Consider the following 23,331-nt stretch of genomic DNA (forward strand, 5'->3'; position numbering starts at 1 on the left):
TTATGGAGTTGTTGCTTTTCTTATCTGGGAATAATGAGTTCCCACACTTGTGTACCACTGCTGAGGGGAGGAAGCACAGGCTTATGAGGCAGCTGGCACACTAAGTCATCTCATGTCATTGCCAACCGGCAATGGTGTTTTCCCCTCCACATAGTCTTCTCCAGGGTAACCGAGTCCAGCACTCTGTAGAGAAGCCAGCAGCCCCTGCTCTGCACCGCACTGACCCAATACACTTTGGGCCAGCAGCTGATCCAGAGCACTCAATAATATATTTTTTTGAAACAAAAGATTTTTTTTCAGACAAAGGAAAAAATTCAGAAGATGAAACGTGAGATGAAACAAAGAGCATTTGTATGTAAGTCTTACCAGAAAACACAGCTGTTTCAAGAGCTTCCACTGAGCATAAACACACCTGTTCAAGGTCAAGTGCCAAAACCAACTCTCTCTTAAAGGCTTGCTTTTTCTTACTCATCCCAACACTGCTGTTCATCTATTCCTCTTTGTCTGGCTGCGGTTTCCAGCATTTCAGTGTCTTCTTTATTCTCTCTTGACTTAGGAGAAATTAACACTTGCCTGCCTGAAGGTATGTGGATAGATAATCCCTGGTATACTTCTGTGATATTTGAAAAGGTATTTGTACATTGTCACTGTTTGCTTCCTATTTGCTTCCCTCTGACACTCTTCTGTGTAGCCTGTCAGGAAAATAGCCAATGGGAAAACTGAAATATTGTCAACATTCACAAAAATAACTTGTTTTCTCCATTGTTTTTCACACCTAGCTTTATCTTACTGCTTCTGTTACAACAACCTAAACCATCAGCAAGTGGTGCCTGCAGAAAAAGCATCAGGGATTTCAGTACCAGTGCTGGGCTACATTTAGATGCAGCATCTTGAACAAATGGACTCAAATGGCCAAAAGATATAGATTTCCCAGGCTTACAGTGAGCAGTGCCACAGGCCTGTCCTGAGGCCTGGGCTCACAGAGGTCCCTGCAGGGGCACAGAGGCTCTGGTGCCAGATCCACTGGACACACACTGAGTGTTTCTGTGGTGGTGTATGTATGACATAACATCTTCTGTGCATACATGCATGGTTTGGAAATCCTCCAAACCATCCTTTTATGTCTCTCTCGCACACACACAGAGAAAAAAGCCTTGGCGAGCTCCAAAAATGAGTGTCCAGAAGAAGAAGGGCCGAAGCATTGCTCTGACTCTAAAGAGGGATTGACTTGTTAATGTGCTCTACCCTGTTTCTCTCTTCCCAGGGTCTTATCCTCAGGGATGTTTCAGCTGCTACTACGTATCCTTGACTTTTCCTTGATGATCTGATATTCCTGAGGTTTGCAAGGTAAGCCTGCTTTCCTTTAAGTGAAGTATTGTTAGGTTACTTACAAAAGGGGGACAATTACCATAAGTGGTGGATTATCAAAATATGCCAAATGGCAGCCCTCTTCCCCATAAGCTTTTTGTGAGCACTTGCCTCTTCTTTCCACCCTGCAGTTGGTGTGTTCATCCTCCTTCTGTGCACACTGAGGAACTGATTACATTGATACAAGTCTACTGAATTTGAGGGGATTACCTTTCAAATTACATTGGTGAGACACCCTTCTGTCTTTCAAACAGCTACTCTGATCAGAGTTGTATTTAAGGGCATGAAAATCAGTGTAACTGTCAGATGCTATAAATTGTACAGGTGGGACTCATTAGACCTTAGGGAAACATGCAGATCTCCTGTAACTTGCCTGAAGGTACTTGAGTTTAACCTCCTGAGACTGCAAAAGTTTCTCTCTGGCTCTGAGTACATCTAATTTATTCTCTAGTTGATGCAGGGCTTTTGCTTTCTATCACACTCCTACATGGTTCTCCATCTCTTTGCATCTTCCTTTCTTTTCCTCATTAGTGCTTTTGCTCTTCAGCTGCATTTTACAATACAGCGTGTTTTTTCCAAAGCATTTCCGCATGAGGCTGCAGTGGAGCTAAAGCTGTGGTGAAAGGAAAGATAGCAAAAATAAATCGAGCGGTACACTGCTGTGCAATTGAAAAAAAAAAAATGTCTTTTGTTAGCCAAACAATACAGCATTTAGTAAGCTAACTGTAGCTGAGAGGGTCATTTTCAAAGGGTAATCCACCTGCAGCACAGGATCCAAGGATAAGAGGTAAGCTTCAGGCTGAACTCCCAGCCAAGGGCCCTCACCACTGTTTTCCATTCGTTCTTTGAGGTGGAGATGAGGATGCTAGAGCTAAGGACTAGGACATTTGACAGGATTTTTTTTATTGTAGCAAGAAATGACAAAATGGATAGGAGGGATAGGGATGGTGAGGGATGGAAAAGATTGAAAATTGTTTCCTTGGCAACTGAAACCGTGGAGCCTCATGCAGGAATCCCTGAGAAAAATCCTAGAGGAAGCCAAGCTAAATGATCATAATGGTCTCTTCTGCCTTCAGACTCTGTTTCAGGCTAAGTTTACACATCACAGTGTGGTGCTGCATAAAGAGATGGAGTTAGTGCTAAATGGAAACCAGAAGCTGTGTAGTTGCAACAAATTATTGGGAAGAAGAGAAGCACTATTGTCTCCTTTTCACAAAATGGGGAACACTTTTATAATGCAAAAGGCAAAAAGATTGAATGACTTGGCAAAGATTATTAAAATGCCTTTTGTAACACAGAGGAAAGGCACATTACAAGTCCCTGCCTATCGCTCTTACCACTGCAACGGGAACACATCCCCCTCAGCTGAGGGTGTGCTGAAGAGGTTTAAGGAATTAGCAGAAGGGCTAAGGGAGCAGAAAGCAGGTAAAGCGGCTGCTGTTTAATGAATGTCATTTGCCCACCATGCAGTTCAGTGCTCCACAGGGGCTGCCAGCATAGAAGGGTCCCAGGTCCTGCACAGTGTTCAGCTGCACTGCCAGTGAATCTCCATTAGTGGATTTACATACAAGAATTGGGGCATATATATGAATATTAATGAAAGAAAGATTGACTAACTTCATGCTATTAAAAGATTTCTAGTCTCAGAGAGTAGGTGGAGCCTTTTAAAAATGTATAATGAAACACAATATGTGATACACAATTTTAGAAGCACTAAGAATGTGGATTTTGATCCCTTTTAGTTTTCTTTTTATATAGTGCTTTGCAAGTGTCAAATGGAAATATGCCTTCATTTGAACATTTTTCTTTTTTTTCCTCTATGTCCATATAGTCATGTTTGTTAATGCAGAATTTCACAGTCAGGCATTCTGGGAAGCCACTCGGCAGTGGGCAGCTAGCATTGATTTCTGCTCCAAAAATAGCATATCAAATGCCTGTGTATTTATAAATGTACGTGTGCATGCATATATATATATATATGTGTGTACATATATATATATATATAAATGGATGTTGCAAAGATATAAAAGACATAGGAAGGTTAAATCAGAATTATAATCAATAACCTTGCCAGTTCCAATGTAAACTTTTGTGGCAGCAGTGTATGTAACACATAAATGCTGGAAAGCATAATATACTGTACCATGCCTGTGAAAGGCATGCCCAAGCATAAGGCTGGTGCATTACTATACATTCACTAGAAACTAGAGATTCAGGGCAGCAGGATTTCCAGACAGCCATGTGAAGAAAGAAGTACTGCAGCATCAAGGCAGCCTGTCCACTTATTTCTGGCTGTTCATGATAAATAATTGCTGAGGCCTGCATTGCTATCAGTTACTTCTCCGAGTTGCTCAATGACAGGAAACCAGCTTTGTGAGTGATTCCCAGTACAAATGAGTAGAGATGTTACGTGTGTCTGTCTGATCCTCTGCAAGGATCTGTGGCAGCTCTAACAAAGCAAGCGAAGAAAATGAAAGGAACCTTAGGGAGCCAATATATGTTTTTTTACTCTTTGGTGTCTGTGATGGAGACGGCTGGCATATAGCAAAAACCGAAATTTGTGTTCCCCGAGACTTTCTTCTGGGCTAGCACCAATATTCACAAACAAAATACTGTGTGAGTAAAGTGCCAGAATGGCCATGTTTGCAGGTACAAAGGCAAGGGGGTACTATAAAGCATGATAGCCAAAATAAGTTGGAAAGAACTGCCTCGCTGACTGAAGTATTCCTTAAAGGTAATTAGTAACAGGGTATCTATGGGTGTGTTACTACATAATTAGTATGTAAAAGGTGAAATTCAAAGCTAAAACCTATGAGTTTTCTCTTTATCACCCTCCTGTTTAAAGTCTTAATTGTTTTTACACTCTTTTTCTGCTTACTTTTCACCCTTTAATATCCAAAATATCATGTCTCCAGTTCCTTTTCTTTGATGAAGGTCATTTGAAGACCTGAATAATGATGTCAGATAGACGTGCAGCTTTTATAAGGAACAGAAATTTCACTGCCCAGAGAGGCAGCTGTTCCTTTAGGGCAAAAAGAGATGGGAGATATTTAAAGCAGTGAAAATGAAAATGGAATTTAATTTTATTATTTTGATTCATGGATACCCAAAATGTGATATTAAGTTTGGGATTCATTTAACCTAATGTTATCCATCTAGAAAAAAGAACGCAGTTATCGAAGCCTTCCTCTATAGACAAAGGGGAGAGACAGGCAAGGCCAGATGAGCCAGGCTGATGTCTGTCCCATCTTATAATAAAATGCATATTATTTCTTTCTGTTCACAACAATGGAATGGAGCTTAGAGACTGAGTTTCAAATAAATGCATGTAGCTTCAGTTAAAAAAAGGATCTATTATATTTGTGCTGAGTCAAGGAATGCAAGTTCTTTCCAAAGTGGATGTAAGAATGTTTTCCTCCTACCAAACAGGTGAGCCCTATAAGCAAGCAAGGATGCAGTACATTGAACACGAATGAGGAAATGCAGAACAGGTATTTCAGAGGAACCAAAAGAGAGGTGAATGTATCAGAGCAGGAGTCAAGCCTTCTGAAGCTTCAAGGAAGTGTACTCCACAGTATGATATTATCCACATTTTTCACAACGTACAAAATGTGCTTCCTTCCAGGGATGTGGGTCAGTTGGCTAGGTTAATTCATTCACTTGATTTGAGGAACTTAGCACATTGTCACTGACTCTTGTAAGTCTCAACTTCTTTAGTATTTTCCTTGAAGTCCAACACCCTGGAGCCATGTGATTTAATAAAAGCTTGGACTTTTCTTGAAAATAATTTTTTTTTCCCTAGATTGTGGAGTGAAACTTGAAGATGCAAACTGTAAGGGCTCCAAAAAGGCAAAAGCAAATACAAAGCAGACATGTACGATCCCTTAGCCAGCCTTATGATTTGACCACCAAGTTGGCATTAATGTAACGTTAACATCACCCATTGCTTGCATTCCAAAACTGTGTTAGCTGTATTATACATGGAAGGAAAAAAGAATGTAATTCTCTGTATGGCCCTTCTTTTTTCTTCCCTTTCCCCTGTGTATTCATAAAGCTACACTTTGCCCCATATGTGCAGCTCAAGAGACATTTAGAGGTACAATTATGGTGCAAAAATAACCAGGTTATTACCACAATAACACAACAAACTGCTCTAGATAAAGTATATGTATTGCAGGCCTGTGATGTTAAAACCAGATTTCCTTGAAGTGCCTTTGGTTGCAGACAATAAAAACAGCCTCTATGGCAGAAGACCACTGAAAATAACTTTTAAAGAAAGGATCAATTTTCACAATAGCAGCATTTCATCTCATGTGCAGATCTTGGTTCATAATTGAAAGTGAGACAGCCAAGGGAACTAGTAGGATTAGGCTATGGGAATTCAGCTGAAAAATGTTTTGCATTCAGATAATTGCATGAAATTGGGCTATTAGTGTAATTTTTTTTCAAATTGCAATAACATAAAACAAAGTAAAATATTCCCAGTGTATACATTCAACTAATGTGCTAAAAGAGAACCACAACTGGTTTCAGGCAGAGCACAGAGAACTTCCATTTACTATTCAGAGCTGTGTCCAAATATTGTTCTCGATCTCACAGTTTCTTCAAATGGACTTTCACAGAGAAACTCTTTTAATAAAACAGTACATAAATAAACATAATTTAATAGTTAACTTGCGGTTTTCACTGGCAAGGATGTTACTAACATGTCCTTTATCTGACCTTAATTTAACATTGTATAATATATCCCCAGAAAGAACTGGAGAAGAAAAGAGGTTTGGCTCAAATTGCAGCTGCTCACTTCAGTAGCTCTCCTGACCAAATGTCAGCTGTATCTGCAGCTCATGCCTTTTTAACTTCTTCCGCGGGACAGGATTATTCTGTCTGGAGGCTTTCCCCTAGCTAAGCAAAAAGTTTATCAGGAGAGATGTCCCAAATCCTCCTTTGTCTTAACCTCTTGCTCTTTACTTTTTACCCTGCATTTGCCTTTGGGACTCAGTCTCAGTATCTGGAGTGAGTCTTTCTAGAGGACAGTTTTAGAGGCGGATTTTGACCACACAGCGCCAGCCTGGTCAGGTCATCAAAACAGACAAATGCTGGCCCACCACGGACTCGAGCTAATTATTCTTGTGCTTTGAGCTCAGTCTGGCTAATGCTGACTGCCGTGGCACCTGAGAAGTAACACTGCAATTAGTCAGGCTTTTATCTTTATTGAAGACTTGGCTGCTCAAGAGCATGTGCCAGCCACATGAGTAGACAGACTGCTGAAATGAATGCCTGTGTCACTAACATCTCCGTGGGGTTTGGAGGTAATTTCCCCTTTGTCTGTTTCTTCTCCCACATTTTGAAATAATTTTAATTATTTCTGTGATGAATATAGAATATGATAATACCAAATAACCAATTAATGTATCTGTGTCAGTAATTCAATCTCTTTACTAGTATTTTTCAGCTTAAAAATCATATCAGACTACAGAAGAAAACACCACGTCAACATCCTATGATGAATATAAGCATGAAGACAGTTGAGCTGTGACTAAAAGGTACCTTAGTAACACTGGAGCTTTCAGCTCATTTCCCTGTTACTGAATTTAGCAGCAGAGTAAGCCTTTCATGGCATTTAATGTTGCTCCCTGGATTCTGCTCTGTGCCCAGTCTATGTGAGCCTTAAAATACCAAAAGTGAAGAGCTTTGTTGCTTTCCTTGGAGGACAATTTCCATGCTGGTGTAACTCACTGCCAGAAATTTTATCCAAATATTCTGACTCAGGTTTGCCTTTTCTGGATTAAATTACTTCTCTTTCAAACACTACCCTTAACAAACTCCTTTTTCTTGACAATTATGGCTCTTCAAGTGTTATATCTCTCTTTATTACGTCTGCCTGTCACAAGTATGTATAGTAGTCTTTTAAAGTTTACTTAGGGCACAGCTGCACTGCGATGCACCACGGTGCAAATAGCCCTGAGAAAAAGTCCAATGAACTGGCTCCAAAACCAGGATTTGTACTTTGGCTATTTAACAGAGAGAGACAAGGACCATATTTTCCAGCATATTTTGTTCTGTGTCTGTTGAGTTTGATACAACAGGGTCCTGGTTTCCAGACAGGGTTTGTAGGCTCTAGTTTTAGAAAAGACAAAAAGTAATGAAAGTAGAAAGAAGCTCCACATTGATCCAACTGCAGTGTTCAATGCTAAACAAGGGTTTTTGGCGAGGGACAATGCTGGTTGAAGAAAATAATGTGAAACATGGTTTAGGAATGACACAATTGGGGTCTCAAGTGTAGTCCTGCAAAGTACATTTCTTGCTTTACTGAGATCTAGATGGTGACCTTTCACTGAGAGATGGGGTAACAACATGGGGAGAAAAGGTCTTTATGGTGACGTAAAGGCAGGAAGACTCTATGAAGATGAATGTGAATGGAGAAAAAAGAGTAGAGAACAGAAGTATAGGTGTTTTGTGACAGGTATTGAATGGGAGGGAGTCTGGGGTTATAACTTCTAGAGGGACCAGAAACCATTAGCAGTAGGAAACGAATGCAGATTTGAGGGAAGGAAAAAGGGCTGTTAAGCCATTTCTCTCAGGAAGATCGAGCTACTATCATCTTTCAGCAGGAGTAAAAGCTCACTAGAGGTGAATGAATGTCATGGGCAGGATTTTGAAAGTGTTTGTTCCAGCTGCTCTTACTAAAATCTGGCAAAGCATCTATTGATTGCCCGATTTAGTTATTCTTACTTTCCAAAAAACACTGATCCTTGAGTCTGCAACTTACTGATCTGCACTGTTCATTATATAAATTAGGATAGCATTTGATTAATCTTTGATATAAACTGTATGTGGGCCAGACAGGAGGAAACCTTATGCTTTCATGTGAAGTCAAAATGGTTTCTGGAATGGAAGATGTACCCTGAATTATGAAGTGATGATTGGAAACAGATGTGGGGGAGGATTTTGCAAGGTCTGGATATTTTTGGAAGTATTTCTTGACATTGCATAAAGTGGAAGGTTTGTTGATTCTGTTTTGTAGGAGGAGTTTAATGGATGTATGTGTAAGTGACCTTTTCAGTGAGTGCTCTGTTAGTGATGGCATTACCAAGGTTATTTTACAGTAAAGTCACTATACTTTAGATTTCCTTAAGTTCCAAAACTACAAGAGACCAGATCTGGGCTGCTTGGTTTTTATGTGTCATTCCACAGCACAGAGAAATAATCTGATTGCTGCCATGATCAATGCTATAGTAGCTTGAAACGCATTATCTTTAGTATGAAAAGTTAGCTAAGTATAGATGGAATTATTTTCAGTTGCTTAGTACATTGGAGTTTAGGACAGTTTGATCGAGCAAAATATATCTGTGGTGCAATAATTTCTGAATATGGCATGTCTGTGTGTTCTAAAACAATATTTTATGAACCAAATGGATTACTTAAGGTCAGGATTGGTTGCACATATGAAGGAAAAGAAACCATTGGTTCAGAGAGCTACATATGTCTCTACTGGAGGAACAACACTAAGCCCATTGATTCTAATGCATTGCCTCGGAAGAACTGGAAAGACAGGAGTTTGAAGGAAAAGCTTCTGGCAGGTGGTAGAAGTGAAGGAGTCAGAGGATGAAATCAGAGCAACCATTTTTAGGAAGAGCAGTATGAAGCTGTATATTTGAGATGTTTGTTGCAGACTCAATGCCAGAAGTCCGGGAAATGGATTGAACAGACAGCCCAAGGTATTTGCAAAAAGTTGACAAGCCTTTCAGCAAAACAGAGATGCACTTGGGCAGCCTCTCTAAATTCTCAATGAAATCTGTAGTAGAAAATGTTGAAGAAAGCAATTTATTAGACACTTTTTTTTTTTTTTTAAATAAAAGTCTATTTCTCTGAGCTAACTCCATATTTCTCCAGCTTAGAAGCTCAGAATTGAAAACACAGCATACAGGCATTTCTTGCCTTTTTCTTCTTTTACACAGAAACAATCTAATATTTGTGTGGGCATTCCTGGTGCCAGTTCCCAATATTGTGTTTTACATGGTTATAGCATGAGACCATACAGGACTGTCTCATTAAGCTACACAAGTACAAAAATCTATACCCTAATGAAGCTGGAGGTTTTTTTTGTTTTCACCTTTTAACCTAAAAAGCATACTTTCTAGTACTTTCCTTGTATTTTCCAGAACAAAGCTGATCTGTTTTGTTAGTCTGGCCTTCTGAAATTGTCTCTTTTCTCTTCTGGTGCCAGCAGCTGTTGCTGCTGTACTTCATCAGCTAGTTAAAAGGAGAGAGGCAGAAGTAACCTAGACCACAAGTTTGGATTAAACAAAATATGAGCGTTCAGAAATAGAATGGAAGTGCGCAGTAAGATGGGGTTGTTTTGATCTGTAGAATCATAGAATGTCCTGAATTGGAAGGGACCCACAAGGATCATTGAGTCCAGCTCTTGTCCCTGCACAGGACAACCCCACAGTTCACACCATGTGCCTCAGGGTGTTGTCCAGTTTCTTCTTGAACACTGTCAGGCTTGGGGCCGTGACACCTCCTTGGGGAGCCTGTTCCAGTGCTCCACCACCCTCCAGGGGAAGAACCTTTTCCTAATGTCCAATCTAAACCTCCCCTGGCACATCTTTCTGACATTGGTCGCTAAAGAGAAGAGTTCAGCACCTGCCCCTCCTTGTTTCCTTGTGAGGAAGCTGTAGACTGTGATGAAGTCTCCCTTCAGTCTCCTCTTCCCCAGGCTGAACAAAACCAGTGACTTAGCTGCTCCTCATATGGCTTTCTCTCCAAACCCTTCACCAACTTTATAGACCTCTTCTGGACACTCTCCAGTAGCTTAATATCTTTTTTTATCCTGTGGTGCCCAGAAATGCACACAGTGCTCCAGGTGAGGCTGCACCAGTGCAGGGTAGAGCGGGAAGAATGAAAAGTGGCTTAGTGATCACCTCTGCCAGCTCCCTCAGCACCCTTGGGTGTATCCCATCTGGCTCCACAGACTTGTGGGTGTCCAACTGGTGTAGCAGGTCACCAACCATTTCCCTTTGGATTATTTGGGCTTCATTCTGCTCCCCATCCCTGTCTTCTGGCTCAGGGGGCTGGGTACCTAGAGCACAACTGTTCTGACTATTAAAGACTGAGGTGAAGAAGGCATTTAGTACCTCAGCCTTTCCCTCATCTTCTGTCACTGTGTTTCCCCACACATCCATCAGGGAGGGGATGGAGATTCTCCTTAGCCCTCCTTTTGTTGCTGGTATATTTTGCATTTCTTGTTACCTTTAACAGCGGTAGCCTCAGCTCTAGTTGGGCTTTGGCCCTTCTAATTTTCTCTCCGTATAAATTCACAGAATTATTGTATTTCTCTTGAGTAGCCTGCCCCTCCTTCCAAATTCTCTTTTTATGCCTCTCTATTCAGCCAGGCTGGCCTTCTTCCTGGAAGGCTCACCTTCTGGTGCATGGGGAGGGCCTGCTCCTGTGCCTCTAAGATTACGTTCTGAAGAGAAACCAGAAATACAAGTTTGAGGATCTTTGTAGGGGATACACAGCCCCAAGGCTCCAGTTAAACTTGAACTCATTACTCCTGGTTTGTTAGGCCAGTGCTCTACCCCTGAGCTATGGAGCCTCTTCATACGATGAGCAGATCCACACTCCTGCCTAACTGGGTGTCCTCTGCAAATGGTTTGAGTCTTTTTTAATGTCACATATCACACAACTTTCCATAGCACACAGCTTTGCAGAGAGTAAAAGAAAAACCATAATGAATAAAATGCACTCTCTGCTCCCTTAGATACAAGTGTTGGTAAGAAAATGAGATGTCTGAGAGCATTTGGAATAGCCTAATGAACAGAACTCTCTGAAGGCCTTCACAAAGCCAAGCTAGAACACCACCCTCTGAATGTGGGCTTTTTTTCCAATGGGTAGTTCAGCAAATTGGAAACATTCATAAAAGTCTGTTTTCACAAATTTCAGCAACAGCAAAACAGCAGGAGAAAAAACCTGGTTGTTGGTTGGTTTTTTAACACAAATATTGTTCACTAAAGGAAAATATATCATCAGCGGCTCTGGTCACTGAGTCCCAAACCAGTAATAACTGAAGCAGATGTCTCGTTCCACTGGAAATAACGTTGCTGGTCTCTGATTCATTACAGTGTCTCTGAACCAGGGTTTTGATGTGCAATTTTGAGAAACAGGTTGCCAGATGTGGGTATTATACACACTCCGAAAAGCAAGATGATTGAAAAGTATTTTCAGGTTGCTAAGAGGGTCTAATTTCACACCTTCCCTTCCAGCAAAACCTGGGCAACAAGAAGTGACCACTTCCATAAAGAGCCTTCCGAGATGCTCTTTTTTTCTGTCATTGCAGTGTGTGTGTGCATTTCCACTGCTGAGGTTGCATCTTCCAAATGTCCTATGTGTGTACACTTGTGAGGTTCCTATCCGAAAAAGTGGGCATTTTTGTGGTTCTCCCTGCCCCTGCATCTTATGTCCTTCACAAAACAAACTCACAGTTTCCAGGTGAAAGCTGTCATCACTAATCTAATCATACTTTGCACAGACTTTGATTTTAATTTTTGGATCCTCAGCCTTACACCAGCGATAAATCAGAGTAGCCGTCACTGTAGTGGAAAGCTCAGTGATGTCTAGAACTTCCTGGTTTATATGCAATGGGAAGTCATTCAGCAGTAAGTGAATAACCCTTGCAAGTCACACTGTTAAAAAAGATTACTTCTACTCTCCCCTTAAGCAACATGCCTGGTGTATTGCTCCACACCACCAAGGACCACAGCAGGGTACCACAGGAAAGATAATTTCTCACCTTCCAACTCAGTTATTTCTTATGATTAGTACAGTTGCAAGCTGCAGAGTAAAACTTAATTAAAATTATAGCTAGTTTCACTTTGAGTTTGCAAATGACAATGTAAGGAAGCCTCTGAGAGCCACAGATCCCCAGATTTCTGGCCTATATTAATGTTCTAGCAAAATTAGCCATATTTTTTTCAGATATCTGTTTTAATGAAATCTGAAGTCTTCTATAGATTTTTTAATTATTATTATTAGTAGTAATAATAATAATAACTGTCATTCTTGACTTAAGATAGTTGTTAGAAGCATGTAAGGTGTGGTGGGTGGCTTTTTTCTGCTGTTCCAAAGGGAAAGGAAAAACACAGCCTCCACCACAAATCCCAGTATGTCATCCCTTCAAGGAGTATGTAAGTGAAGTTCTTGCTGGTTACTCTGTAGCACCTTTTGTCTGTGCATCTGCAATAGGAGAAAAGGACGAGAATGACAGAAGGTGGTGAGGATGTACTGGCACAGCCTGAAGAAGTCCTGAGGAAAGCACAAAGAGAAGTACAGGCTGAGATGTGCTTGAAGCTGTAACCAAAAAAAATGTTCTTTGTCACAGTTCCTGCTGTACAGAGGAGAACAGGACTTTCTGGTAGATGACAAGAATACTGAAGAAATATCTGAAGGGAACATAAAGGTAAGATGGAGAAAACCCCTGAAGTTTGACTTAAAATCATTGAGAATGAGCTACCACAAAGATGCCAAATTCACATGGATGGCTCCTGCCCAGGTTCATTGAGACAATCAGAGTCAATCAGATTGCCACATACAACAAGGCTTTCCAGCAAAAAGGGGGACTCAGCACTCTTCAAAAAGATTAAAGGAACTAACCACCAGTACAGAGTTACTAAAGTTAATGCTATCCCTAAGGGGAGTAGGAGCTACAACTGCAAAAACATCTCCCAAAAGTATGGCTCCAGTGAAGAGGAGGTTAAGTGGGACAGAGGATCGTATGTGACTAGTGAAATTCCTTCACACCTTCTGAGAAACAGACAAAAAGAGAGGGTGAACCATAGCATCACAGGTAGCCGCCTCGCAGCTCCTCTTTCAGTGCTGGTTATTATTTAACAACAGCAGTTTAATTTGGAGGTGTCTGGTGGAACGTGTGAAATTGCAAGGGAATAGAGAATACACAATCAAATGTGACAGTTCTTAAATGAGCCAAAGAAGCAGGGAAATAACATAAATACCAGTTCAGTCTCAACAGACACAGAAACTGGGGAACATGAACCCAAACATGATGGGAAGATTATTTTTGTGAACTGAACTCTGGGAACTGGAGCAGGAAATCTTGTTAGCTGAGACAGTGAATGAGTGAGCAGTTGCAGTGTATGTCATCATGGATAATGTCTCAGAAATGTGAAAGAAGTTGTCTCACGCTTTTGTCTGGGAAGTTACCGTTCATGACTGGATCTTGGTGAAACAAATTATCTACAGGCAGTCAGAAATGTACTACAGGGTGCTTTACACACTCTGTTACTAGAGGTGCTTTTAGGACAACGATGTAACGTGGTACCTTTCAGTAAAGGAGATGACAGGTGGTGTCTGAAATATGTTTTGAAATTACGTATTTCAAGGGTCTTAACTGCCAAAGCTCCCACTGAATGTGAAGCAGGGGTGGATTCCTGTTCACTTACCGAGTACTTCCAAGGGCTAGCTTATTAAAAGAACAGGAAAACCACATTTTTGCAAACAGAAAGACTATGTAACCGCACACTCCAATGCCAAACACGGGTGCCTAGAGCTGCTTACAACGAAGGCATGTGGGAGTGGAGTGGGTTTTTTTAAGCTTTTGGTGGCTATTGTTTCTCCTGCACTGTCGATCCACAAGAGAGGTTGGGAAAGCCAAAGAAAACTGAGAGAGATGGAAACAAGGAAGTACTTGACATGGTGCATATCCATGAATGGTGGGTACGTAGTTGAAAGAAAAGGTTAAAGAGCACTCTTTTGTAATAAGCTGTATATAAAATAAGCTGTTTGATTCCTAATGGGTTCTGGGAAACAGAAATGTCTTTTAAAATTTTTTTTTAGTAAATAAAAAAAGAATATCAAAAATATACTTCTATCTATCAGCAATTTAATATAACACAAACAACACCAAGGCCCTGATCTTTTTATTTGCTCAGGTAAAAGAAAAAGAGGATCTTATGCAAGTTTTTCTGCATTTAGTTTTTTTTTTTTTTTAGATGAATCAAAAGTTTTAGGTATTTTTTGTCCTGCTGTGGTCTTCTTTTTGCAATGTTTAACATCTTTCCATGGGATGTTATAGCTTAGATTTTTTGTTTCATTTTAAGATATAGGTTGTAATCACCCATGAAATTTTCTGTGAAACATCTCTCCACTCTACAAAATGAAAGAAAATTATATTGTTTGGACCGAGACTTTTAGAATGAAAGTATAGGTCTTGTGCTAGGAGGCCTGAAGTACTCATCATGGTGATTGCTTTTGATACCTCGCCAAAGACACGGTATCTGTGGACTTTTTGACCCTGAAAATGTCTAACCTAAAACCAGTAGATTTTTCAGATTTCATGCCCTCCTTTTACTCACTGTGTCTATATTGAGCCACATCTTCAGCTGATGCAGTTTGACGGATTTCAGTTTTGCTTATTTACGTTGCCAAGGCTCTGCTGTGTATTATTTTCCTTTGCTGAGTGTGATATTACATTGTGATGTGAACCTAAAGCTTATGGGTATTGCCTGTGTCAGTAAAATGAATTCTTGCTCTTTCTACTTTACTTTGGGAGTGAGGTGCATCTGTTGTGAGTGTGTGCCAAGGACATCGCTAGGAAGTCCCTTGATGTATTGTCAGCATGTTCCATTGCGAGTGTAGCTGGAGAACTTGGTGAGTCCAGCTCTACTTTCTTATGATATAATTTCCCAGCTCTCCCTGGTGCTCTTTGGTGACTTTTGGAGTTGTCCCTGCTCCTGAGGAGAGCTGAGCTCAGGAGGAGTCCTGTGGTGACAAGGACCACTCCTGGTCTTTGTGCCCATTGTATCCTAGAGCATCACTAACGTTTTATGGATGTCCTGCCATATAATTACACACTTATAGCTGGACCTTCTCCCTTTCTGTTTGGACATTGATCATTATTTCAGCCCTCAAAACTCCACATGCAGCCTGTGGGACTTGACGGCCTGTCCCTGGACACCCCTCGGTCTGGCCAAGTGGGTTGAGGGAAGGGACCACCAGCCTCCCAGCCTTGCTCATCCATGGGGGAGCAGTGCAGTGAGGAAACACGGGTGCCCCACACAAACCAGGACGGGGCCCCCATGCCACCGCGGTCACCGCTCAGGTACTGGGAGACACCGATGACTCAACTTGTCCCTGTGGGGGGGTGGCTGTTGGGTGACACCCTCGCTTTGCCTGGGATGGGCGTGCTCTTTAGCTTGGAGAAGACTCAGGGGTGACCTCACTAATGTTTATAAATATGTAAAGGGTGAGTGTCACAAGGATGGAGCCAGGCTCTTCTCGGTGACAACCAAGGATAGGACAAGGGGTGACGGGTACAAACTGGAACGCAAGAGGTTCCACCTAAATATGCGAAGAAACTTCTTCTCAGTGAGGGTAACAGAGCACTGGAACAGGCTGCCCAGAGGGGTTGTGGGGTCTCTTTTTCTGGAGACATTCAGAACTCGTCTGGACGCCTTCCTGTGTAACCTCATCTGGGTGTTCCTGCTCCGGCAGGGGGATTGGACTAGATGATCCTTCGAAGTCCCTTCCAGTCCCTGACATTCTGTGATCCTGTGAGGCACAAGCACACGCGGAGCCAACAGCGAAGTGACCGGCGGCAGCGGCGGTCCCTCGCGAGCGGGGCGGGGCCTGCTCACTCCGCCCCGCCCCTCACACCGCCCCCCCCAGAGAGCGCGGCCGGGGCCTCGGCTCCTCCCTTCCCCACCGCTCCCGCCCACGCCCGCGCGCGGCGGAGGGGGCGGGGCGGGCGCGCCCCCGCGCAGACGCGGACGGCGGGGCGCGCGCAGGTGGCGGGCGGCCCCGCTGCGCTCGCCGCCGCCGAGGGCCGGCCTGTGCCGGGGTTAGCGCGTCGCCGGCGGGGAGGGAGTGGAGCGAGCGAGCGCCGGGCGGCCGGGTCGGGTCGGTTGCCGCTTCCCACGTGAAAGGCCGTAGTCGCCCGGGCGAGCGCCGCGGCTGGCCGAGGAGCCCCACTGCCCCGCAGCGTGGGGGCTTCCCCTCCGCCTCCCCGCCTGGGGCTCGAACCGAGCCGCCCTGCGGGGCGCCTCTGCCTCGCTCCGGCCCCGCCGCTTCTGGGAGGCGGTTGGTACCGCGGCGCTGCCCCCGTGAATACTCCTCACGGGGTAGGCGTGGGGAGGGGGGCCTGCGGAACCCCGCGCTCTCCAGCGTCCCGGCCCCGCCGGCCGTGGATGCGCCCGGGAGGAGCCGCCGAGCCCGCCCAGACCTTTCAGCCCGCGGAGGGGACGCGGGGCGCCGCGATGACTTGACGCCGGGCCGCGGCGTGTCGTGCCGTGCCATGGAGGGGATGACACGCTTCGTGGTGGCCTCGGCGGCCGCAGCGCGCTGGCGGCCGGCGCTGCCCGCCCTGCTCCCGCTTCTGCTCGCCGTGCCGGCGCTGCGGGGTTCGCCCGCCGCAGGTAAGGGAACAAAGGGGGCCCGCGGGGCCGGCCGGGCCGCGGCAGGTGTGCCGGACCGGGGCTGCGCCGTGAGTAGGGGGGATAGGGTCGGCGGCCGCTGCCGTGGGCAGCTGTCCCCGCGCGCCGGCGTCCGTTAACGGCAGCGCCGGTAACAATGCGGCGGTGCCGGTGCGGGGGGGGCGGGCGGGGGCCGCCTGTGCGCGCGGCGCTGCTGGGGAGCTCCGCCAGAAAGCGCGCGCGTTGTTGGCAGCCGAACCGCGTCCGCTCTGGCGTGGGGCCGGGGGAACTGGGACCCGTCATGGGGAAGCCAAGGAGAGAACCGGTGTGGGGCAGCCCTGTCCCAGGCCTTTCGGGTGGGTGGGTTGTCCCCTTCCAGCCCGGTGGTCGCCCGGGGTTGTGATCCCGGTGCCCGCCCCTCCGCCAGCGGTTCTCGGAGTGCCCGGGGCGTTCGGGGCTGCAGTCTGTCAGGCGGGGGTGGCACCGGCGGGGTGCGGGACAGCCTGGTTCTCCTTCCCCTTTGGAGTGAAGGAGCATCAGAGCTCCTCGCAACGCGAAATGTTGCTCTCCAAGAACGGCCGTGGCATGACGTGTGTGGAGAGAACTGCTGGGGCTTCAGAGGGGGGTGTGTTCAGTAGATTTTTTGAAAATAGGCAGGAATCAGTGACCCTCTTTTTTCCCCTCTCTTCTTTCCTCTAGTGGCTCTAGACATCAGAATTAGTCTGTAGTTAAGCAGACAATTTAATCACAAAGATATGTCATTTGGTTCTGCTCCCATAGCACTTCTTGGTTCATCTTTAATATTAAAAATGCTCCAACTAACATTTCATAGAAAGGGACATTTTTACTGTGACTATAAGTTTTCTTTTCAGTAGGTAACAGGTATAAAGTAATACATTTTTGTCAACATTAGTAAGTTGTTGACAAATTCTAAGAAACGATAAGAGCCTGCATTAATGTGCTTCATGAAGTGGACCAACTAGTGTTGACTCTTATTTAAACGCAAGAATTGAGGTGATTATTGTTGGGTGTTTAAGAAGCCTTGATGTTATAAAGTGTGCTTGTCTTTTTAATAATACTTTATTTCCACTTCAGAAAATAGTTTGTGTTTTGGTGGTGACTGGTGAGCTTTTTGGGGAAGTTACACTCAGCTCCTGTTGTAGCCAACAAGGTGTTCTTTTTCCAGCCTACATGAAAGTTGATAATTTCTAGTAAGCTTCAGAGATTCTTTTTGTTAAATAGAACAGGCTTTGCATGCAAATAAGATAAGACAAAGCAGTAGGTTCATAAATTGGAGATTTGCTTGGGGTTTTTTGCCTCTTTGAGGTTAATAGAGTGACTGGTTTGTTGTGTGGGTTGTTGTGTATTGTTTTTTTTTCTGAATTTTCTTAGTCACTGATGGCTTTTGTTTAATTGTTTCTCTAATACTTGGTAGTTCTTAATTAAACATTGCTGTGGATTTCTGTAAATGTTTGTGTGATTGATATGCATTCTTGTATAACTTAAAAGCAGCAGTAAGAAATGTTATGTAACTTAGCCAGTGTTTGGGCTGCTGGAAGGGAGCACTCGGAGACAACAGATCTTGCCCAAAGCGATGCTTTCCTGCTCAGGCTAGGGCAGGAGCCTTTGAGCTGGTTTGATTTTTCGAGTCCTCTACGTTTTCTCTTTCCACTGAGCATGCTAATCAGTTAACTTTAGCGTTCTAAAAGCAAAGTTGCTTTTCAGAGCATGCTTTTCATAGGCATCTCAGAAGTGGTTCATTGATTGCAGATATTTGAAGACATCAGGTTGCAGAAAACAAGAGTATTTTGTTGCTTTGGAGTTAAAGTGAAATGTTTTGTTAAAAAGTGTGACAGGAGTCAGACTCCTCTGGTTTGGGCCCATAATGTTTAAAAAATTAGGACCTGTCCTTTATCCTAATCTTTAGCCTTGAAATGTTTTGATGGTGTAATGGGTGGCGTGAAACAGAAAAGATGTGTACTGGTCATATGCAGTAGGCTTCGACAACATTCATGTAACTGCTCATCAGACTTATAACTCCCTGAATATCCATTTTGGGTGCAATTTATTTGCTTTCCAGTGCCATTTGGTCTTGACCAGTTTAGGAACAGCAAGAGCAAACTCCTGCAGCTTTGAGTTATGCGGAAGAGGCATATACAGTAAGAGCAGAATGGCTATTAGAGCCACTTGCTTGCGGTTGAAATAGCAAAGTGAATGTCAGTATTTAAGAAAATTAAGTAGTAAATCAACTTGAATTTTGGAATGCTTGATCCAGCTCCCACTGAAGTCACATGTTGCTGAATCAGCGCTTCAGCTTCCACAATTAAGCAGATGCTGAACTCTTGGTGTGTAGATGGTTGGCTGGTGTGCTAAGGGTAGGTATGTGTTTGAGCACCTCTGTGAACGAGGGCTTTGGTCAGGCTCTGTGAATACGTTGCTGTTCAGCCCAGACTGTGGTTTTGCTTTTGTTCCATTGCACAATCTATGCAACTCCCGCACTGACAATCAGGAGGATTTATCTTGTCTCGCTGCACTGTTTTTGTGGGAGAGGTGAGAGATATGTGCCGGCCTCTGAATAGTCTGCAGTGAGTCTCCTCAGAGACTCATGGACCAACGACAAGTTGTGGAGGTCAGGCAGGGAATCAGATGTAGCTGCCTTATGGGACAGTTGGAGGATATTGTTTATTCAACTTAATTGCCTGAGTGTGCTGCAGACACTTGAGTTGGCATCATGTCTCTTGTGGCCAGTTCAGCTTGTCAAGCTTGCTTTCAGTTCATTTTCACAGAAGACTCATATGGTTGGAGGATTCCCTTTCAGACTGCTTTCTATGCTGTGCTTGCTGTATTTATGTCAGCCTTGTGTCTACAAGCTACACTTGTAGTCTTGCCAGATGAAATGTGTTTTTTGTTTGCATGTTCTTTCAAGAAGTTAGAATGCTAAACAAGCTAGTGGACAGTGCAGCTTTTTGTTCAGTTGTGTCTGTTTTGTGAGTGATGTTTGTTTTCTGTGAAGCAAGGTCTTGGATTTCTCAGGCAGGGCTGGGACTTGAAATATAGCCTGCCTCTAACAAAGTAGGCTTTAACAGCTTTGACCTACCTTGAGTAATAGATTTCAGGCACTGGACACATTAAAGAGCAGTGATTCTTGCTGCAGCACAAATCTTTTCTGAGAGGTCTTGGGAAGCTGGTGATTGTGGTTAAGTGGCAGGCTCTGAAAACTCAGCTCTTATTTCTCAATCCAGAATGCGTGTGTGCATGTGGGGGAGTTACTTGGGAGAGAAGTGAAGCAGAATAGGCTTCTTAATAATACAGTCTCACTTCTGCTGTGGCTTTCCTTCATTTGAAAGTAAATCTGTTTATGGATGATGTCTTAAATTACCAGTTTGTCTTCAGCCTTGCCCATTGTGGTGTACAGTATGAATAACACTAATTGCGTAAGAGTTACTATGGACGATGTCCTTAACTACTAGTGTGTCTTCAGCCTGGCCCATTGTGGTGTACAGTACAAGTAACACTAATTGCATAAAAGTAATTAAATCGAGTATGTCGTGGGAACTTATGTACATAAAGTAAAAAACCATGAGGAAATAGCACAAGTTGTCTTTTCAATTTTGTCATAGAATTGCAAAGTTAACTCAAATGGTAGCATTAAATGATCAATGCAGACTTAATCTCTTTTTTGGCTCACTTATAAGAATCACATTTTCACAGAGTTCTTGTCAGTATGGCCAGTTTTGCACTCTGGAGTTGTGTGATATGTTGTCTTTTTTTTATCCCTTTAAGAGTCATATATTTCTGTGCTTTTCTTTAGTGATTGCTAAACACACATGAGCTCAATAACAAATTTGATTGACACTCCCTATATGTGCTGTGTTTTAAGCCATTAATGTTATTTGAGACAGCTGTTTTGGAAGACTGAGGGGAAAACCTTTCATAAGAGCAATGGATTAGGGATGTCTTCTTCCTAAGGCATGAGATAGGGAAAAAATACAACTGACCATCAGGAGTCACATCACTGATTATGTTAGTGTAATTAATTGCCCATAAAGCAGATAGAATAAATACTAGAGAATGGTAGACTTGGCTGATTGTGCTAGTTCTTATAGGAGTTGTAAATGTTATATGGTGCTTGTCAGAAATATTACTGCCTTGCAGTGGAGTTGAGAACAATTTTAACTATTTCAACTGAAATTTTGTAAATTGTGCATTTTGCTATGGGCTGAAGCTTTTTTTTTCTTTACAAAATGTCAGTTGAAAGAGTTCAGCTGCTTCTGATGCTGAGGCAAGAGGAAAACAATAGTTTCTGCTTTGAGTTTTGCCAGCTTCTTTTCTGAACAACTTTAATACCCTTATGCTTTGGAGCATGCATTTAAACTTTGGCAGATTGTGTCTGCTTTGAAGGGGATGTTTTCTCTGCTGCTGCTTTGAAAGTGATTTTTTTCAAAAGCTTGTAACAACCAAATTTAGGCACACATGGCTATATCAGAGATGATGCATTTTTTTGTCTGCTAAAGCTTGTGTATATCTTGTTCTCATGGAACCTCACCTACCCAGAATCTGGCACAGAACCCAGGGCTTCAGGGTGTTGGCCCTTTCCTCTTCTCAGCCAGGAGCACAATAATCTACTGCTACTCATTGAACATTTTGTGAAAGTGCATGTTTCAGACTTGTGACAGAAGTGTTTTTCAGAGTTTGTTTTAAAAACTGGAAAATTTCCTCCACAGAAGTTGTAGCAGCATATGAAGACTGCAAAGGCAAAAATTAGCAAGTTGGAAATATTGACATTACAATAACCTGTACGATTTTAAACTTCTTCTGTGCCTGTCAGTTATAGTACAACTATACTCACATGATCACAAAGTGTATATCCATGTAGATAATATAGCTATATAGGCACCTGCACATAAGTATCTGTACATACATATACCCACATGCAGACAGCATATAAAACTGATCCTGCACTGGGGAGAAATGGGTGTTGGATAGCAAATGAAGAAGTTATCTATAGGACTCTTGCTCCTTTTGTAGCAGATGTTCGAAGGTATGAAATGAATGGGGACAGGGAAGCTTGGAAAAAGGTTTCACTGTTAAAGTAACTAAATGCTGTCCTAGACAATTGACTTGTGTTACTGTTGCAGAGTTCCAGTGATGTGAGCAAGTTGCTTAGGTCAGGCTTCCCACAGGTGGTCACTAGCTGTGTGTTCCTCATTTACTGGACATGAGACCTTTGGGATCATGTGTTGCAGAAGTGCTGAGTGCTTGCAGCTGCCAAAGAAGTCAAGGGAACCTGTTCTGTGTATATAATTCTAAACACTCATTAATGTTTCAAATTAGGCACTCAGAATTTGACCTTGTTTCTTAGTTTTGCAATTTGTAAAATGTAATTTCTTAGGTGTAATTCCTTGTTTGATTTTCAAAATAGTACGAAATTTTCAGATGCAATAACAGTGAACATGAAGGAAACGTTCATCAGAAAGCCAAAGACTTTTGTCTTTAGAACAGTAAAGATCCAGTGGATGACAAACCAGTCTACTGAACGTGTAAGGAATAAATTATTTGTAAGCAAACAGAAAATAACAGGTGGTAGTGTAACAGTATGCATTTGCTATATTAAGACTTCTTTAGTGAGAGTTAAATAGCTGTATAGATGGGAAGATGTACTATACTGTATCAAAGTATAGTAGGATTTTGTTATTTTTTTTTTAATCAGATCTTCATAAAAAGAACTCATTTATGGTTATTGATGTTTGCTGAGTTTGTTTTAGCAGTTTCAGCCTACATTCCTACCTGCTTGATCTTTGCACACAAACTGTTTTCTAATCCTTTTAGTTCTCTTCATTCTTTCCTCTGATTTCTAGAAGCCTCTCTTCTATGAGTTAATTCCCTGCACAGAATTTTGAATTAGCTTTAGCCATCTGGTCAAGGCAGTGTGTCTGGTCTTGTGGTTTGAAACAGAAATAAGAGACTAAAATTCACCGGCAAGTAAGAGGAGGAGGAGGGACGAATGCTGGAAATATAGTGAAAGAAAGTCTTGAAAATCCAGATGTTTTTTAGTAAGGAAAGTAAGTGATAGTATCATGCTGAGGGGGCTGAAAACCTGCACAGCTGTAGGATGAGGGGTAGACAATGCAACAGTGCTGTATGAAGAGATCTGGTGTTTATCATGGATCACAAACAATGTGATTCAATAGGATCACAGGGGTGCTGGATCTCATGAACACATGGGTTATGGTCTTTGGCATATCCTGTGTAATAACTTGTTCATTCTCTTCAGTGGCAGAAGAGCTGTAGCTGGGATGCTGTGTCCAGTATGGTGTTGTGTTCTTCAAGGAAGAGACGGGCTACTGGAGAGAGTTCAGATCACCCAAGTATTTGGGTCACCTAATCTAGCATAAAACATAGTTGGACAGGACTTCATTCAAATATATAAAAGATAAATACAAAGAGAAGCATCATAAACAGCTGTTTATGTTGAGTAAGAAAAGAAGTAAAAGACTTATTGCAGTGAACAAAACAGATTTTCTAACTGCTGGTATTT

At 42.8% G+C, this 23,331-nt stretch overlaps 1 protein-coding gene and 1 long non-coding RNA gene across 7 annotated transcripts in view; both read left to right on the forward strand.

Moving 5' to 3' along the window:
• The first annotated feature begins 447 nt into the window (after window positions 1–447).
• Window positions 448–14,955, forward strand: LOC110357306 (uncharacterized). 2 transcript variants are annotated; one of them, XR_002410906.2, is made up of 5 exons: window positions 448–583; window positions 1,265–1,347; window positions 1,500–1,594; window positions 6,811–6,911; window positions 12,749–14,955. It is a non-coding gene; the product is annotated as an uncharacterized LOC110357306 (long non-coding RNA). The 2 variants fall into 2 exon arrangements; XR_010466633.1 differs by lacking the exon at window positions 1,500–1,594.
• A 1,168-nt stretch (window positions 14,956–16,123) lies between these two features.
• KIAA1549 (KIAA1549 ortholog) overlaps window positions 16,124–23,331 on the forward strand; it is a 143,632-nt gene continuing 136,424 nt past the window's right edge. For 3 of the 5 annotated variants that reach the window (XR_010467486.1, XM_065038024.1, XM_065038030.1), the window contains exon 1: window positions 16,450–16,796. Coding sequence is in view for 4 of the 5 variants with exons in the window: in XM_065038024.1 (XP_064894096.1) it covers window positions 16,676–16,796 (121 nt within the window). In the remaining variant the exon portion in view is untranslated. Of the gene's footprint in view, window positions 16,797–23,331 lie in introns of all 5 variants that reach the window. The other 2 variants (XM_065038005.1, XM_065038011.1) reach the window with 2 other exon arrangements.

This window comes from Columba livia, chromosome 1 (genome assembly GCF_036013475.1).
Source record: "Columba livia isolate bColLiv1 breed racing homer chromosome 1, bColLiv1.pat.W.v2, whole genome shotgun sequence".
In the NCBI taxonomy this organism is placed as follows: Eukaryota; Metazoa; Chordata; class Aves; order Columbiformes; family Columbidae; genus Columba; species Columba livia.